The sequence below is a fragment of the Bacillus rossius genome, chromosome 13, assembly GCF_032445375.1.
Source record: "Bacillus rossius redtenbacheri isolate Brsri chromosome 13, Brsri_v3, whole genome shotgun sequence".
NCBI lineage: Eukaryota > Metazoa > Arthropoda > Insecta > Phasmatodea > Bacillidae > Bacillus > Bacillus rossius.
The window spans coordinates 40,760,500-40,781,309 of NC_086340.1; the positions used below are offsets into that span (position 1 = coordinate 40,760,500).

The 20,810-nt window shown below is 37.7% G+C and overlaps 1 protein-coding gene across 2 annotated transcripts in view; it reads left to right on the plus strand.

Annotated features, from left to right (window-relative positions):
- LOC134538470 (N-acetylneuraminate 9-O-acetyltransferase) overlaps positions 1–20,810 on the plus strand; it is a 47,021-nt gene that overhangs the window by 22,489 nt on the left and 3,722 nt on the right. For both annotated transcript variants that reach the window (XM_063379802.1, XM_063379803.1), the window contains exons 8-12: positions 2,996–3,144; positions 7,816–7,985; positions 10,700–10,936; positions 15,452–15,558; positions 17,365–17,581. In XM_063379802.1, the coding sequence (XP_063235872.1) occupies positions 2,996–3,144; positions 7,816–7,985; positions 10,700–10,936; positions 15,452–15,558; positions 17,365–17,581 (880 nt within the window). The remainder of the gene's footprint in view (positions 1–2,995; positions 3,145–7,815; positions 7,986–10,699; positions 10,937–15,451; positions 15,559–17,364; positions 17,582–20,810) is intronic.

Here is a 20,810-nt window from a genome sequence, read left to right on the forward strand (position 1 = left end):
ATAAAATTACTTACAAAATTGAAAAAAATAATCACGGATGCATAATAATTTAGGGTACTATCATTTTAAGCTCGTTAACCTCCATTAGTTATTATCTTATATGCTAGAAAATGAGGTAAATTGTTTTAGCCATTATTAGCAATGGTTTGCAAAAAAGCACATGGTAAGTATGTTATTTTACTGTTTATGAAATGAGGAGGATTGGTTTGGCAAATAAATGTTAACAGTTAGTGTTTGTATGTTTCTCTTGCAAGACTACAAGGAATGGCGTGGAACTAAATGTTTCATTGATCAGTATTTGGTTCTTACTTGTCATGATACAGTAGAGTTGTGGCACAGTAACATTGGCCATCTACACGAATTGGTTTCACGGTAAGGGCCGCCCTCGAATTTGGGTTTCACCATCTATTTGTCTTCAGTAGGATTCTGAGCACAAGTGAAGTCTTTGTGTTCACTCTCAGCTTATTGGATCGTAAACAATGTGGCTCTGTGTACAGCAGGTGCAAGATATCTAGAAGCTTGGGACACGTCACAGATTTACAGTAGTGGGGGGTGCGACATAGGAGGGAGGGAGGGAACAAGGTGGAGAGGCAACCCTCGAGTCTATATTGTATCTAAAATCATTGAATACTCACCTAACCTAGTCACTGCTCGCTGGCAATAGAGCGATGCCTTCCATTTCGTCGCTTGAATAAGCCGTATTACAGTAGTCATCACTGTCACTGCCGATGTCACTGTCCACACCTCCTAGGTTAATAATAATGGGATCAATTTCTATGTCGAAACGTGCATCCGGTCGTAGTACTCGTTTTCAAGTTTTTTCACATGCTCGCAGTATGGTCTCCAGTCGTCTGCCCCCATACTATTAAAAGTTTCTTCGCAGAGCTGTTTCACATCTTGTAAATTACAGGTTACATTGTGCGATGCAACTTTGCCTTTCACTTGTGCATATAAATTTTTGATGGGATTTAAGTCGGGGTGATATGGTGACAAACAAAGTGTTGTATGCCTGTAACATTTCAAAATTTCGTCTACTGAATAAATGGCTTGCTTCGGCTTATGCTGCTTAATAATTGCGTAAGGTGTTGGCTTTGAGCATGTCATCTGCAAATGGAATACCATGATCTCGCAACGCAACCACTGATGAATGTCGTGTTTAGTGGAGTTAGATGTTGGTGACTTATTTATCTTGACGTGATACGGTTCATCGTCTAAAACAACAACAGTATTAACAGGAAGATTGGGTATAAGTTTTTCTTTTACCCACTTTTCATAGTTTTGTTGATTAATGTTGTGATTTTGACATGACATGACATCACCAAGGCATTAGGGACAAAACCATTATCACCGCTATCATGAACCATTATTAGTCTTTGTTCTTTAAAACCAGGTGTCAACAGACCGTGGGTCGAGTCATCACTCCAGGATTTCTGTTGCACATCAGACGAAAAAACAAAGACTCGTCCATGTACACAATATTACGATTTTTGTTTTTGAAACTTTGTATATGTATTTCTCAAATACTTTATTCGCTTCTATTGTATATCAGACTTTTCAACCAGAATGAGACGCCACTTAGTTTTTCACCACCGAATACCAAACTTTTTAAAATTTTTCCGTAAAGTTGCTTTGCAACCTTGGAAATTAATGTCCTGTTGCAGTTTTATTCGTATTTTTTCCACTGTGGGGACACATTTTTCTGTTAATTAAAATTATGTACAGGTCTGCAAAGTACTGCTTGATCGAAATTATCTAGGTCGTATTTACAGGTCTTCTGTCTCTTCTTATTAGGTGTAACGAAAGGACATCCTTCTCCTATGCTCAGCCTTTTTGCTTCCACTTTTATTCTCTGCACTGCGCTACGAGACACGCCAGTAGCTGCAACTGTCCTCAGCTGTGCCTTTTCTTTTGGATTCAATGGTTCCATAGTATTAACTTTATTCTCCACAAATTACAATGCATTATAAATTATATCACAAGCTTGCGAATGCAGTTTCTTCCCCTTCACCGTCAATAATATTGGTAGCATCGTGATAACAAAACCCACAACAAATTAATTTATTCAGCCACGCACTCGAAAGAGTTTCGTAACACACGTATTCACAAGACAAAATTAACACTAGCAACAAGAATTATAAGACAACGTGTATTCAAGTCCGGACCGATTACAGTGAAACCATGTTTAATGTAAATTAATCACAACACCAAAAAGCACGTAATTTAGTGAATTCAGATGACTAAGCGCAAACAAAATGGCTGAATCCTGCACAGAAACTACAGAAAAAAGGTTAATATTTTCTGGTCCGATAGTATCAGCCTAACACAAGCGTTCTGCGCATGTACAGTCACAAAGATAACCCCCTCCAAGTGCCTGTTTGCCCTGGCTGTAACCGTCACTCAGGCTTCTAGATAGCCACGCTGTATTTCTCTGTCTGCTGGAGGGCTGCAGTCACCCCCTCCCCCCAACTTCCTTGTATTTCATTTTTCAAAATTTCAACCCAAAGGTGGCAAGTTATCATTTCTTCTCAGTTACTTGTCTGCTCATAAAACTAGCACGCAGAGAAACTTCCGTCAGGCTTTCAATACTTATTGCATGTTTAACATATAACTTATTGTTCATGTTTTTGACTATGAAGTCCCATTAAACATCAAAAACGGGTATTTATATGTCACAAATGACAAATTTCAGCAGTCAATGTTGGTATATATGACAAACTCACGAGTAATGCGATGTCAAGTATTCGTAAGCAAACGAATATTCGTTATTTGAAAGTGTTAGGGTGAATTGAATACAAATGGTTTATTATTCTTATTTGTGTTCAAAAATTTGAATATTTGCACATGCCAAATGTTTGTACGTAATTTTAATGTCTTTGTTCAAATAATGTATTTATGTATTTTAATGTAAAGTCTGAACTTTATTACTTAGCATTCATTTAATAAATTTAGCACATTGGTCCAGTGTTAATGAAAAATAATTCTTCTTATGTTTCAGGACAAATTTCTTCATGAAACAAAATAAATACTACACACCGGTCAGTTTCTGGCTGCCGTTTGCGTACATATTTGCACTGGGCCTGTTTTTCACAGATGACAGCCGTTCCACTAAAGTCCTTCATCGGGAGCAGACTGATGAGTGGAAAGGTTGGTTGGGCGCACTTACAGTTCATAGCTTGGGTTCAGATCTTGGGGGCAGGGGAGGCCCCTCCCCCTGGAATCAAAAAGCCCTACTCTTGATTTTTTCCGTTTGCAAAACCGTAAACGTGAAATGGGAATGATAAACTTTATCCCGCGGATCCTTCCTGGGAATCCTACAGTTTTTCATCCATTATTCATAGTTTTTTTATGTTTAATGAGTTTTTGTTTTTATTTTTGCTTTCATCTAAACCTTCCCCTCCAAACTCACCATCAAAATCGTTAACAATACAAGACGACAATAAGCTTGATTTGCAAACTGTTTGGATTAAGGTCCCTGCCTACCTGGTCACGCGTACGGTGTGCAGAGCTTCGTAAAAAACCACGCAAATTAAAAATTACTCAATATATCAGTGTTATGTTTTTATGAAAAGCATTTAAAAATATGCTGAGGACTGTATTTCGTTTTTAAAACTTAATTTTTAGGAAAGTTTAAAATGGCTAAAACGCATGTTTTCAAAATGACTTTTATTCATGAAACACCCGGTACAAATTCTTGAAAGCACTCAAAGGACTTTAAATCCACTGTTATCTTCATTTCTCCGCTCAGACATCACAGTTGCCTTGCGCTGAGAGGTGATACCGCACTAAAAGTACCAGCGAGTGTTGCTCTTATCATTGCTCTCACTAACACAGATACACCATGACCAAGCGGGCCCCTTAAATTGTCATGCTATGACACGGTCAGGCTAGTAGACAAAAGGTCTCGGATTCGATTTCTGGCAGGTTTATGTCTTTTACTTGTGGGAAATACCCGGGTTCACGGTGTTGCTTCACCTCCAAGCTTCAGAAGGCAGTGGCACCACCACAGAATGTGTCGGGTAATGGTGGCTGTACTTTTTAATTCGTTGGTTAAGAATACAAAAAAAAATCATGCTCAAAATTTAGTTTCATATCTTTCATCATTTAAATAAATAATTATTTTTTGCTTTATGCTATTTACCTAAATTTTTTATTTTTTTTTACCAAAGTGGGGGTTGCACTGTCATCGCAAAATAGTATTTTGTCATTGGAAGAACGTGAATTAACAGCTTAGTTTGAAAAACTTCACACTCTTGAGTTGTTACTGCATCACTTATGCCACTTTAGACTGTTGTTAATTACTGCCTCCAGAACCTCCGCTGAGTTGAAAAACTACACAGTATGCCTGCAAAATGTGTTGCATCACTTAAGTCAGTCTTGTTTACTATTCTTGATTTTTTTTTTTTGGGGAGGGGGGTTGTTTGTCAGCAGGCAGGACAGGTGAGGCCGGATAACACTGGGGAAAAGGGGGGAATTCAAATAAAGTTTGTCACTGGTTTCCTTCCAAGCCCTTCTGCTTCTCTTCACTGTGGCAGCTGGCGAAGACACCCCCCTCCCCCTCTTTCCCCCACCCAGGTGATCACCGTATATCACAGCTTCTTTGCTTTCTGACCAATGGCTTTTGAACTACAGCCATAAAAGTCAATTTTTTCCCCTGATTGCCGCGTGCAGTTTAAAAAAAAATCCATGTAAATAACCCTACTGACGAAAGCGGCACCAGAAAAGTTCTAGTAAATATTGAATGAATTCACTAATTTAAATACGTAATATATAATTTCTATCTGTTAGGATTGTGATTTCAAATCCATTATTTCATAAACTTACTATCAAAAAGTTTTGAGGGTCGCATTATATTAGGAGACATTATTTTCGGGTGAATATGGTAATTTTTGTTAATTATATTTACCTCCTGAAAAAAATGGTAATACATAGTAAAACAGAGTATGTGTTAGTGGTGGTTATATGAAGTGTCTTTTGTTGAGTCTGGAATATTTGAAGATGAAGACCATTGAGAATTCACAGTACACCTATCCCTCACTTAGCACGTCTTCAGATTGCTCTGATTCATTTAGCGCGATATGAATTTTACTGCCCCAGTCTTGAATAGCACGTCTGTAAATTTCAGTTAGCACAAAATCTGCGCAGGCAAAATAAAAAAAAGTAGGGCACGACGCCACAAAGTCTGTTTCAACTTCTGTAAACAACAGATGTGGCGTGGGATACAGTTAGCCAAACAAGGAGGGAAGAGATGCACGCGCAGGTCTGACTACGCTATCGGCTGTTATACAAACATCAGCTATGGCAAGTTAAATTGCAGCTATGGAGTGTAAAGGACCAAATGTTTTTATGTCCGCGCGTATGCCGCCGTGCCGTACCGTTGTCGCCTGGCCACAAACCGGGCCGTGAACTCAGTCTAGCCAGTGGCAGGGAATTCACTCAGACAAAAGCAACGTCTGCCCATTCAGCTGCCGGTAACTGTACTTGCTTGATCACTCATAATGCATCGTGTTCAAGTATTTGAAACAAAACTAGAAGTATTACGGCGCGCAGATTGTCATGAAGGCCACACTTATAATAGCCGCACTTTAGTTTTAAGCAAGTCAACTGTGCACACAATCGTACAAAATAAGGACTCTTATCAAAAGTTTATATAAGTCTGATGCTGTTGGTTGTGCTAGCGGGAATATATTTGATATTAGATACCGGAACAGAAATGAATAGGTGATTCACATGGAAAAGGTTGTTAAATGAAAGTTGCAATGAAAAAAATAATCATTGACCTGACAGGATTGGTGTGAACCAGGTGGTGATACGCGAATAAGCACTTTAATTTTTGAAAAATTAAACTGTAATTATCCGGACAGTAACATCGGGTTCACTGTCAGTAAAGGATGGTTTGGAAAGGTACGCAACGTGAGTTGAAGGTCACGCCCAGGCGGGCAAGTCGTCCAGCCGACTGACGATATAGTACATAACCACGTATCTCCCGTTGCACTGTCGTATTTGTCATACAAAGTATTAGATGGTAGGCATACAAAGATAAATGGTGTGTCATATTTATATTTGAGTGTTATTCAACGCATTTATATTACGTATAGTATATTTTCCTACACAATTTTGGAACACATTAAATAAATTAGCCTTGCTATTTAAGGAAACTAATGCTTCAGAATACGCTATTTCGAATAACACGAGCATTTTTAGGAACAAATTAGTCGTGCTAAGTGTAGGATAGGTGTATGCAATTGCAGCGGGACGAATGCACAACTAAAAACTACTGACTAATAGGTAGTCTGCCATCAAGCTATGCGTTACAGTTGCTGTTTGGTAGTGCTTATGATGCTTTGAGAAATTTTAAAAATATCAAATGAGCGACTTTGAATGTAATGGTTCCCTCTTGACGTGCGGACATACTATGTGGGAATGTTCGTGGAGGTTCTACTTCTGCTTTAATCGCTCAACTTGCTGAACAGCCACACATTGTCAGCGTTTTCATTTCAAAGTTATTGCAATTGAAGTTGATATGCCTGCAGTCCAAGCCTTGCACTGAGGTGCCTTTTGGTGTGATCCAGCCCTCATTGACAACATTCCTTTCGTACAAAAACAGTAGAATAAGAAAATACGGAAAAATTATTGTAGTTTTGTGTTGATAAGTTTTTAACAAACCCCGGGGGAAAAAAAAAAAAACATTTGGAAACACCAACCTCTCACATCCTTTTTGAACCATTTATTGTTATGGTAATTTTCATCTTTTCGCAATTCATTATTCAGTTTTTGTTTGAAAGTGGAATTGTCAGTCTTATTGTGTGGGTTAAGGTGTACTTACATTTTAGTGGACATCATACTTAATGGCTATGAAATAAACAAATAATTTTTATTTTACTTTTATGAATTATAAAATAATTATACATTAATCTTATAATTATAGCGTAATATTATTACCACACAATAAATCCAAAAAATAGTTTATTTACTATAAAAATATAAAAATTAGATATTCCTTAGGAATTGACAAAGTGTGACTGAAAATGTTAAATGATCAAATTCATTGCCAGGTCTCAAGTTTGGAATGACTTTTAAGCCTCAATGTGTTGATTGTTGTACTCTAAGAAATGAGTTGTGGTTTGTGGGTTTGTACTCATGGGTGTTTTTTGTGCACGTGAAGGCAAGCACACACAGAAGCACAGTTGTATGAATACATGGATGGATGTATGAACAGTTGATGTGTAGTTAATAATATTATTTATTACAATCACGCCCATTCTGGAAAAATTGTTATTCCTGGTTTGTGCATTAGTTGTAATTTTTACATTAATTACATTAAAAAAAAATTAACATTTTTGAAGTGAAACTTCTTTTAGGAGGGGACAACAATTTTCTAGCATTACGAAATTGCGATTGCACGAGGGGAATAGTTAGGTACATGGTGGGGGAACCGGTGGAGGGGAGACGGCAGAGGAGAGGTATGAATGACGCAGTATTCTTGCACACTTTCATACATGCACTCTTGGTTATGTGCACACTTGGATATGTGCACACTTGGATATGTGCACACTTGTATACTTACACACTTGCATATATCACACTTGCACACTTGCACATTTACACACTTGCATACATACACTTGCATACTTTCACACTTGTGCAATAGCATAATTTATCACTCACATACTTGCAGTTTTTTTTATCTGCAACCTTAGCCAAAGAGAATCATGTTTCCTATACCTAATAATAATATAATAAGCAAGAAGTTGAACTTGTTTCGCGCGTTGACTCCGCCAGTGCAGAGCATGTGAGGCAGACGTGTGGCTCCCGCAGGCTGGATGCAGCTGGTGATACTGATCTACCACAACACCGGGGCCAGCGGCGTGCTGCCCATATACATGCTGGTGCGTGTGCTGGTGGCCGCCTACCTGTTCCTCGCCGGCTACGGCCACTTCTGCCACTTCTGGCACACGGGCGACGCCGGCCTGGTCCGCTTCTTCCAGGTGAGGGGGCGCGCGGGTCGCTCTCGCAGGTTAGCGAGGGTGTCTGTTGCCGGCGGCCTTGTGCCGACTGGCATTTTGTTTCATTCTCCCCCTCAGTAAATATTCTATAAATAAAAATGTGAATATTCATTCCTTCAAAATCTTAAATCTCCTAACGTTGTGCACAGATTGCTTTGAAATTTTGATACAACACTGCCTTAGAATAAGTGTGTGTAATTATATATATGTGTGTCACACCTGTAACAGGTAAAAGTATAGATAAAAAAATAGAAATATATATATATGTGTGTGTTTGTATGTGTTTGTGTGTATATGTGTGTTTTTTGTGTGTGTTTTTGCTCGTCAACTGTTTTGTAAAGATATAGGAGGATATAGACAGAGAGATAGTGATATAGAGGTTGGCATAGAGAGGGAGATATACAGATGTATAGAGATAGAGGGAGGAATATATAGGTACATAGAGATGTATAGAGATATAAATAGGGAGATAGAATGAGATATAGATATATACATAGATATAGAGAGAGATGTAGTATATATATAATTATATATAGACAGAGAAAGAGATAGATATGTAGAGATTTTATATATAGAGAAACCTAGTGAAATTTATAGAGGGACATACATAGATGGATAGAGAGAGATATAGATAAATAGAGAGAGATGCTTTGTATATGTGTACCTACTTCAAACATTACATAAAAATTGAAAGAGGCATAGCAATGCATGCCGGGAATTAACTAGTATTCTATAAATAGTATAAGACTGTCAATTAAATAATGTGGATATTATCTCTAAAACACAAAAATGTTTTATTTTTCCAAAAATAAAATATTTATTCTGGGAATAGTAGATTTTTTTTTATTATTATTTGTAATGTTGCTTGTTATGTATTTCATTTATCCATACAAAGCTGTCAAAGAAATGTTTGTATTCACCACGAGCTACAATGCTTTGGAAATGTTTGTTTAGTACTTCAGCGAACATTTTGATACAAATATAAATTTAAGTTTTTTTTTTAACTTAAACTTCAGGGGTTTTGCTCATGTGTTATTTTATTCATGACTCTTGAGATCTAGATTCTGTTGCAGATTGGAAAAAAAGTGGATTCGACCCATCAATATTTATAGGTGCAGTAAGCAAGGAACCCTATGATAGTTTGTGTGTTTGGGGGGGGGGGGGGGGGGGTTTATCTAACGGGGGAGTATGCAGTATTTTTAATATTTTGGATTATGAATGGCGACTTCAAAGCATAAAAAAGTTCCAGTTCCAATGCTGTTAAAACCTTATAAAAAATATTTTAATGTTGACTCACTTCTATGTAATACAGACTTTTAAATCTTTTTTTTAAAAAAGAAAAACACATGACTGCACTATATTTTTCTGTTTACCTAAGAGTCTTTGGATTGGGGGGGGGGGGGGGGGGGGCACGTCCCGCCTCATCTTGCCCCTGGGCACGGGCGCCCTTGCCAGTAGGGTCTCGATTAACTGAGTTTAACTGGACCACATCAACCTTGGATAACACAGATATAATGAGTAAATAATCTTTGTTTTCAGTCAGCCCAGAGGTATAGTCTTTCAGAATGGTTTTTCAGCGTTTTCTTCAATGTGTTTTTTTTTCATATCATTCCATGATTCGCCCAATGAGGAAATTACGTCTTTAAAGTTAATTTTCTTTAGACATTCAAAAACAATTATACATCATTTTCTAGGTCCTCCAGAAAATGTTTACGACAGTCTTTGCCGGAAATGCCGCTTCAGATCGGCTCAGATAATACAGAATCTTGATTCATGAAAGTTCGTTTATTCGAGATTCTAGTGTAAACATAATGTATAGATATAAAACCAATATCATTGTAATCTGATATTTAAAAACCAAAATTGAGGAGTTCTGGGGAAGAAGGGCCCATAGTGTGAAAGTGCATTTTGAGCAAAATTAATTTGAAATTTCACTATACTAGTTTTTAATTATGCTAATAGCAAGAGCAAGATGATTGAAATAAATGTGTTGCTTCATATTTCTATATTTTATTTCTAGAAAAATCCAAGCTTCAGTTCACTACAAATTAAGTATTTATATTTTTATAAGGGTAAGTGATGGGTCTTTTTTACAAATAATTTTATTTTGGAGTAAGGTTAGTTAAACTGTATATTTTTTCCAGCTTAAATACTAGGAATATAATAATAGTATTTAAGTTCAAATATTATTATGTTTTTTTTTCTATATTAGATGACTAAAAATGGTTTTTTTTCTATACCGCAACAACTTTTACCCGTTCTTATTTTCTCTTCAGTGACTCATCCTTCCGAATTCCTTTTAAAAATGCATGGACTTACATGATGGTTATTTGTCAACATTTTTTTTACACTTCATACACCATTTGCATTACAGAACATAGACTGTCATAACCTGAACCAGAATCCAGGAAATAAAACATCAGTCTTGTGTAAGAAGGGCCCATAGATAACGGTAATGCATAGTCCCACAAAATAAAATAATCATTCACTCAGGTGTTGTGGTATCTGACTAAAACTTGTCGAACTGGTGAAAGACATAATGACAGTTTATTTAAAACATTCTGGGGAAAAAGAGCTCTTTTGCACCATGGTTCCTTCTTCCCCATAACTTCGTATTTGACTGGAATATGAAACCATAAAACCCGGCAGTGACGAGTGAAGCCACGGTGTTGGACGCGACGCGTGCCTGTCCGCAGGTGATGTTCCGCCTGAACTTCGTGACGGTGATGATGTGCCTGTGCATGAACCGGCCCTACCAGTTCTACTACTACGTGCCGCTGGTGTCGTTCTGGTTCTTCATGGCGTACCTGGTGATGGCGCTGCCTCCCCGGGTGACGGCCGCCTCGTCCGAGAGCAACCCCCTGCAGCTCCTCTACCTGGTGCTCAAGTTGGTCGGCCTGTTCGGCGTCATCACCGTGCTGTACATGTCCGAGGTGGGGCGCTGCTCGCATTCTCTCTTGCCAGGTGCACCCGAGCGGCACGACTGTTTTTGTACACAGCTTTATTTATTTATTCATTTATTTATTTATTAATGTTGTAACATGCCCACCGACAGCCGAGGGCTTTAGCGGTGGGCACGACACATATATGCAAGGACAACATATAAACAATACAAACAAAATACAAACAAATAAAGTTTAAAATATAACTATTAAAAATAAACATCAAAATATAAAACGCATAAAAAGAAATACATAACATAGACATTATAATGGAATTACTAATTGCAGGCTTATGTAAAAAAAATATACATTATATAGCTACACTTTTACAGATTAATATTATCATTTTATATTGTATTAAAAATTTAAAATGCTCAAAGAAATCTATTTTACAAGGGAAAATTGGAATGAGAATTTCGGAAATACATTTTCTTGTCGTATTTCACCAAGAGCATTGTCTGGTTATACCGTAGAACCTCATTTATACCTGCCCGGGATTTACGAACTCCCGTGGTTAACATATTTTTTTTTTTACTTGCGCTGTGGTTGAATTTGTGGGTAAATAACTAACCAATTTTAGTTTTTAACAAATATATTTCCACGAGTAAGTAGAAACTGTTTAATCAAAAATCTTGGCAGCCGTGTGAAGTTTCTCGATCAGCGCAGTTATTTAACGTGTGCCGTGTCTGCCGGCAAGTGACGTGTCTGCTGCGCTGCGCGGACGATGAGAGGAGCAAAATCTAGAAATAAACCAGTCAGAAAGGGAGCAATAGTGTGAGACCATGCGGCAGTGTTAAGGGTTTCCCCTTCCTTTCTTCTTTGTAAATGAACTGGCACCCACACAATTAATGCGTCTATCTTGACAGGTGTTCATGGTGCAACTGTGCCCAATCATTATTTTTTTTAAAATGAGATTTCCCACATTTTCAACTGAAAACACGGTGACAAAACTGCAGCCATCGCTGGTGTTTATAAGAGCACCTATTAAGTATATTCCTCCAGCCTTGCGTTAAACTGCATGTTAGTTTTTACAGACGAAGTGACAGAGTAGCTTGCCGCCTCTTCTCTCTCAGAAGGGTGAAAAAAAAGGGATGGGTAAAAAAAAAATACAATGGAGGAAATGGAAACAAGGGTATAAAAAATAGCAGTCTTCTCCTTTGTCTGGTTAGGAAGTGCGAGAATTGGATGTGGATGGGTCATAAATATTGGGGGGGGGGGGGGGGAGGGGGTTGTAGGCCCCTCACTCCCATATTAGACAAGGAATAGCAGAGGGTCAACGCCAGTGTCATATTTCATATTTCCTACGCGCCAATAAGCTGAGAAAAGGAACACTTCACTTGTATCCATGGAACTCTAGCGAGACAGATATATGGGGCAACCCTTACTATGGTAAAAATGTTAGATTTTTCTTGCCCAAAATTAAGGATGTGGCCCATACAACGAGCAAACCTTCCGCTGGTAATACGGTAGTTTATGTTCTCCATAAATATGAAATAGAATATCAACAAGTAGTTGTATTTATGTCTGGACTCTGCACAATCTGTGAAAAAGTGTGCCTCGACACTTCAAAGCTTGTTTGGAGATCATCACATACAGTGCTGGGTGCATAACCGACATTTGGTTGCAGTTGTGTTGCAAACCACTCTGGATGAATTGAATGATCTAAGTGTTGTCGTAAGAGTGAAAAATGCATTTATGAACACAAAGAAACGCAAACACCGGTACCTGAAATTTCTAACAACGAAGAATCCAAACAATCCTTTGAAGCTAAATTATTTTACTCAGCCGATACTCACTCGTTGAAATTCTTGGTTTGTGATTATTTGAATGATCATTTGCAGGCAATTGTAGATTTTCAAGACATCAGCCAAGAAAATAATGGTGTAAAATTTCTAAAAGTAATGTCTTCAGAAGAGTTCAGTGTTTCAAAACTCCAAGCTGGCCTTGTGTGTGAAAAATATTTGATTTTCTAACATTTGTTGAAGGATCTACATATCCCACAGCTCATGTTCTTGCATGTAAGTTAAATGATGATATAACCAAATTTCATCTCCTGAGTGATGGTGTTTTTTCCTCTACTGTGAATGGGAAAGTGTCTCTCACAAGCTATAAAGCAAGCCAATGTGAAGCGAACCGTAAAGTTAGCTGCTCATAAATGTGAAATGAAATTAGTGGAACTAATTCTGAATGATCCATTTTAACAAACATTTGAAGCCATTGACGGGCTATTCAAACCGAGAACTGTATCTTGAGTGATCATTGAAAGTTCAATTTTAACAAAATCTCTTCAGAAATTGCCTTGAGTGTTCCATATTCCTACATACAACCTTCTTACATGGTTTCTCGGCATTCAAGGAAATAGTCGAAGAATGAAATTTTCTCCCCAGAAACACATTAGATTGACGTAGCTAAGATATTTTGCTCCCTTAAAGTGGACTATTGTGAATTTACTGAGGCAAGTCTCAAAGTAATTTGGTTCCCGATATCTAAAAGGTTGAATCAGAAGGATCATTTTCAAAGTACTCTTTGGTTCTTAATGACTAAAGGTAGCGTCTCACTTTACAATGTGCAGAACAGTTGACTATTATTGCTTTCCATAATAATATCAAATGATAACTAGAAGAGTTGTGTACTTTAAATTTACAGAATGAATGGAAGTCGTGTAAATTCTGTAATATTGTGTACTTAGATTTGTGTTAAATGCAGAAGTTTGCATTACTGTGGGTTCTTAATTCTTAAGACATGATCTGATGTGAGCTACTTGAAGCATGTTGCTGTTCTGCCGGTGCTAGACTATATTTTCTTTACTCCGATTTTGAAATTTTTGCTGAAGTGTTTTGCATTGTAAAAATAAAACCAATAACACAGAAATCTTACTTTCTTTACACAGAAATGTTGCATTGCTAACAATACGGCCATAAAATCTTGTTCCTATATTATGGATAAGTTTATATAGTGGATTGCAATAAAACCGAAATATCACTGAAAAACTTATTTATACGTAATGTAGTACTGAAGTGCAAGTTAGTGCCCAGTAAAGCACAGAAAAGCAACTATAATCATGAAATTAATCAGCATTTCTAATCAAAATGTTAACTCAAATCACAAATATGTAACATTATACATTAAATTCAATGAATGTAATTTATTTAGCACTAAGTTTTTACCAAAATTTTTGTACTAAAAGATGGGGAAAAAAATAAATTTCACTTTTTTTTTATCTTGCAACTTTTATTAGTAAGTCATTTTTATATTATGATGTTGGTACATTTTCCAAATACACAAATACTTGCGGATTTATTTTTATTGTTCCAAGTATTTCTAGCCTAGATATGCTTATTTCAAATTATTAATTATTATATTTTAAAAGTGCATCATGTGACAGCCAAAATGACTGTTTTGGTGAAATAGATCTCATGCAACATTTTTGTCACTTTTGTTGACTAGAGTGCTATTTTGTGAGTACCTAACTAGAATTCATAAAAAAATTAAAACAAAAACCATTATATCTTGTCTCTATATATAATTTATTAGTCTAAGCTGTACATCCATTAAGAAGTCAAGAGACAGCAAGATTCTTCTAACCAAATGTAAAACTGTTAATGTGTGTTTAATGCTGAATACTTAACATTTAAGAAAGAAGAAGCAGAATTCTTTTTTACAAGCCTTTTGAAAAGGCACTAACTTGAATATAATGTGTTTACCTTTCATATGTAACTACATACATACATCCATCTTGCTGTATCAATACTTCATAACTCATAAGTAATGTTAATTCCTACAATTTTTACCATTTATTTACAAGTAGTGGCAGTTGGATAGCTTGATAAATGCTTCCTACATTGTTCTCACTTCTTGTGAGGCATGCAGTATGGTCTTTGCACACCCAGGCTGTTTATATTATTTATTGCAGCCAACTTTGACAGTAAACCACTTACATGGATAGTACAGCTGAGTGTAAAGGTTTAATTCAAAAATCCAAAGTGAATCTGACAAAATATTTTTCATTTATTAATTTTACTTTGTTCAGATTGCAGTAATGCAGTAAACATAGATTTATTTGTTTGAATTGATTTCACATCTATTGAATTCCAGCTATTATCTTTTGCTAGTGTTTTTTCTGTTTTATGTTATTTGCCTTCGCAGTGATCAGCACACTGATTCACAGGCATGATCAGTCATACTCTTATGAAGCAGTTTTGATTTATATTAGCGGTATTTCTCTTGTAACTATAGGATTTTAACTCTATTGTTTCACTTGTAAAGCATTGATGGCAAAACCTTGAAGGTATGTCAATTTCCTTTGACTTTGCAATCTAAACTTAACAAAAACAGCAGATATTTCCTTCACTAGCTGCAGTGAACAGGTGTGACCATAACATGAAAATCATCCTAACAAAGAGTTTAGTTTTATATATACAAATTTTCAACGTTCTGAAAAATTGCTAACTTTGACCTACAAGGTTCTGCAATTTCATTGATGTGAGGTATGTTTTGTGCCTGCAGGTATTCTTCGAGAAAGTGTTTGTCACGCGGCCGTGGAAGGCACTCTTTGTGACGACGGATGATGACATTCATGAGTGGTGGCATCGTTGGAAGCTGGACAGATACAGGTTTGACCATTTACGTGTTTATTGTGTGATGAGCCCGACCTCAGTTGTTTTGCACATACCGTATTTACCTGCATGTAGGTAGCACATTTTATGCCAATTTTTTGTTTAAAAACAAGTACATATAGTGTGATCCTTATGCAAGTTTTTACTTTGGGTGGAAAAAAAGAAAATTTTAACGTAGCACTGTGTGGTTGAATATGTACTCAGCAGTGTATATGAAGCATCCAACATTCAAGCGAGTTTCGACCTTGAGGCCAGCCGACACGTCACAGGTTAATGAGACAAACTTGAAGAGTGATTCAATGTTGGTATCAGTGTGAAACAGCATTTGAAACGTATATCAGTTGTTGCGACTTTATTTTTTTAGTGTAAGTTCAATGAATAGATTAATACAGTATGCTACTGAGGTATAGAAAGAACACTTCTTATGAAGACAAAAATCTCTTTGCACTAGCAAGCGAAGTACAACTCAGACTGTAACGGATAAAGCACAACAACAAATGGTGCCACTCAGCCGAACGTGCTGTGTTGTACAGTGTTGCCGTCATTAGACTATGAGCGTGATTACACAGGGTTGCCAGATGGCTGCAGGTCATCAAAATAATATATTAATTTAGGATCCAGAAATCTTAATGAAAGCAACACTCCTCCTAACAACGTAAGAAGTGCATTAGTGGATGCATGTGATAACAAAATGATAAGATATTAAAAATAATGTGATGTAATTTGGGCAAATTAACATCGGATTCTGATTCAGGGTGCGAAAGTCATCCTAAATAGCAATGCAGGATCGCCGCAATGAAACCATCACAGGCCAGTGGAATTAAAACACTTGAAATAAGTATATATCAAGCCAATTATGTGATAAACTACTTCAAAAATTTGTGGTACAACTTTTAAAATATTTACATAAAACAGTACTACATAATTATATTGATGAGAGTAAGTTAAAAAAAAACTGCAACTAAAACATTTAGTATTCTCATGTAATGTTTCTTAGTTCACAAGAAAATTACAAATATGAAAAAATAAAAAATACAGCTAAATATATTTCTTAATTGCAATGTCTAGAACTCTAGAGCAAAGATTTTATGGTTTTACATGTTGACATATTCCTAGTTATAGTTTTTATTTTTTAAAGAATTGTACATTAATTCATAAGATCAAAACAAGAAATAGTGTTATTGGAACTAATAAACCTATATAATTTTTTAAGCAGTGGGAAAAAAATATTCGATTTAAGATAGGTAGTTTAAATTATTACTGTTGCAAAAATATTTAAAAAAAATTAATTTAAATTTTTTATTACTATCTTATTATTTCACTACTATAGACATGAATCAAAAAATCTATATGCAATGTCAAAAGGCCAAAATAACTATACTTATGAATTTATTTGAGATGTTTCTCTGTAGGCCTTCAGTTATGTCTGTTTGGTATCAGATATTGACTGCTATTATTTACTTTACTTTGTTAAAAACCATCATACTTAGAAACAATTTTTTACTTATTACATAGATTTTTATGTTTTTGAATAAAACTAAATATTCCTGTATATTTTACTAGACAATGAGGTACTTAAGGTGAATTTCACGTTTTGCCTTGTATTTCGGGGTTATGCAATGTATTGATTTTCATTTTGGTTATTTGGCGGTGTATTGCCTTCAGTTTCGCTGTTATTTCTGTTTTGTTGCCACTCACCATATAATATCGTCTCTAGCTTCCTTCCACGATATCCCCGGTCCGTGTCCTGTGATGTCGCCGTCGACGGGACGCGAGCCCAAACGGGGCAACCGGCTGTTTCAGCATTTCGTACGGGATGGTGTTCGCGGTGGCGTATCTGCTGGCCCAGAGGTACAGCCTCCTGGACGACAACAACCACAGCAACATCTTCTCTCCACGCATCGCGCTGTTGGCCACCCTGCTGTTGCTCGCGGGGCTGGGCAGCTACGCCGCCTTCGCGCTGCTCTGCCACAACAAGCAGGAGTGCAACGAGATACACTCCTACACCGTGTTCGTTCCCGTGAGTCATTTGTCACTTCGCACTGTGCGGAGCTTCCAGTCGGCGAGTCTTTGTGATACGTGTTTTCTTGCAAACTCGTCGCACATTTTATCCTAAATTAAATTTGAAAAATAGGGGTGCGACTTTCATGAGAAAATTTTTTTTTTGTTGGGTTAAGTTATTCATAAAAACAAAACCCATTCATGGAAAGTACATTAATTTAAATAGTAGAGTATACAAAAGCATGCCAAATAATTTAAATTAATAAGTCATGCAACAAAAACCTTTCTTCAACTTTAAATAGAAAAACATAATCTGTGACCAGAATACGAGCCTGAACTAATGCATAACTATCGTCTTAGTACACACTTACCACGAAAGAGTGTGGGCCATCGAATGTAGTTAACTCGGCGCTCGACAGAGCGCGTGCGTTGCATGCAATCGGCGAGATACCGATATTTGACTACATGTGCGCACTCTATACGAGAAGAACATAGCCAAACATGAATGATACCAACTAGCGCTGGCTACATTTCTATAAGCGGTACATCGCAGTGACGCAGATGAACAGATAAAGGTTATACAGCAAAACCCCTTATTTGCACTTTTCATGGGGACAAAGTAAAAAAGTGTAAAAAGCGGGAAAGTGTAAATAAAGGGAAAAGTAAGAAATACGTTAAAGTTAATTAAAATACAGTCGCATCCTGCAGCGTTCATAACAAATACGGGCTACATTACACATACGCATTGCACCACAGTAAAAAAATTTCAAAAAAGGGCCTCAAATTGGAAATTTATCGTCAATATAGCGCGCCGTGCGCGGAGAGAGGTCATCGTACTCAATCAGTTGTTGTAATGGCGCGGCGTAGCTGCCGACTGGCTCTCTGTTCGCTGAGCTGCGCATGCGCAGTATAACTCACTCAACGCTCCGCCCAGACTCGTGACGTTCCATCAGCAGCCAGCCAATAGATGCGAGCTGAGCGGAAAAAAATATAAGCTCCACCTCCCGTGTACCAGTTTTATCCAGTTCTAATACCAGTTTATTGGTATACGCATCAGTTTTCTCGCTGCCGTGACGTGTTCAAGTTTACGTTCATCTTGATGTCTTGATACCAATAATTAATTATTTACGATCCCCAGAAATAAATGGTTAGTTTAAAAAATATGCGTCAACTGTACAATGTGCCCCTTGTGTAGTTAAAGAAACTTTATCTATGGTTTTGAAAATACTGGAAGTTGCATCAAGTGGGCGAAATAGTAACAACTGTATACTCAGAGGACACAAGGGAGCAACCAAAAATATTAGTTAGTTCTCACAAAGGGAACTAGGAAGGAGGGTCGTATTTGAAGTGAAAAACAAATATGTTTGCTTAAAATTTACCCTTTTTATTGTTAGTTAAGATCTGCATTATATTACTTTGATGTTCTTTGAAATTACAAAATTACCATTATTGGAATCAATAATTAATTATTTTAAAGGGGGCCCGGGCCATTTGAAGTCATTAGTTACAATGTTATGATACATTTCATAAATGAGACTATGAAAATAACCATAATAGTTTTAACATTAATACATTTGATAGTTATAAAAAAACATTAATTGCTCTGATTGGTGCTGGAGTACATATTCAAAATGTTGCGTAGCGGACTGTTCACTGGCGGAGCATAATTAGGAAGTTGTGGACTTCAATCTCCGAAGGATCGGCGTAAATTTGGCAGACTAAGTCTTGAAAGGAAACTTCACTGGAGTCTTGAAACATTTCTTGACTCAAGTCTTGAACCCCACGATCTGGGGTTGAAGTGAAGTGAAGTGAAGTGAAGTTACTCCCCGAAGGGAGGCGGCGCGGGTAGTTGCGATGAACCGTCGCGAAACATAATGCGAAATTACTACTTGGCTACTAATGGCAAAAGCCAACCAGAAGAATAAAAAAAAAATGTTAGGGAACACTCCCGAACTTAAGAGATCATATCTCTTAACTAGATTGCGGCGGTGAATATGTAAACGGCGCGGGCGATGCAGCTCCGGCACGAGATGCTATCGCGGTGACCGCCGAAGGAAGAATCCCTCGCTCTTCCAGGTGACATGAAGTTAAGTTCGAGCGAGATGCCCGGAGTCTTAGGGAGTGGGAGAAGTGGCCTCTGATTGGCTAGAATAACCCCGGCGGAGTACTTGCTCCGCCCTCCAAAAAAAAGATATGAAGAGGGCTCATTGACTAACTTAAAGGGGCCTCAGAAGTGCAAAGCAGAGCGCTCTGTTGGGGACAACAGGAACTGACTCTGTGTTGGTACGCAAGGTATCCCGGGGGGGGGGGGGGGGTGACTAGCGAAAGGTAGTACCATATGGAGCCCTCTTGGTGCGAGCTCTGTCGGGGAGGAAAGGAACTTAGATTAAGTATGGTCGCGGCCGCCAGAGCACTCGCTCCGACGCCTAAGAGAAGGCCGTGCCGTCGGGAGATGGCGCAAGCTGTCCATTCACCGGCCTGGGGTCTGTTATAGAGACCGGGAGGGGGTTTATCCAGATGGAAGGATCTAGAATGGATAGAGGGGAAAGAGAAGGGGGGGGAGGTTAGTGCTGCGTAGTGGGAAAAGCCGCCTACAGGACTCCCGAGGCGTGTCGGGACCGACTGTAACCTGTGCCGGCGAACCTGACCAAAGTTGCTTCGGTCAACTATAGCTTGAGCTACGGGTGTGCCTAAAAGGGCTGACGGAAGCAGAGGTAGCGTGTGGCAGGACGTGCGCAGAGCACTGAAGGGGTGCAAAATTTCACTCGCGTACATGCCGAGGAGCGGGGAGACATGAGACGATGCTTAATCAGGACTTGAGTGGTGTGGGAGCCCGTGGATGAAACGGCCGGAGACAAAATTAAGTAGGAGGGTACAATACTGGGATAAAATTTTGATAGGCTGTAACAGGCTACAGAAAAATACTTAAAATATTTATTTAAATTATACTAAGCCTAAAGTTGAGCCAGGAGAATATGACAATTTATGGCTCAACAATACTTCCGAAATTATTAAATACGTATAAAACAGTTACCAAGACTCCCTAATTTTATCATGTGAAGTTTATGTCTCGTACCAGTATTTCGGCTAAGTTGTGACATAAATATAGTATCAGAACGTTTATACATTCGTGAGTTTACGTTTTTCCCTAGTACATTTTACATTGTCTCCTGCTATAATTACTCGGACTTTTACACACCTAGGCTTAAATTGTTATATGTTTAGAAATAAAAGCAACTTTTCATGTT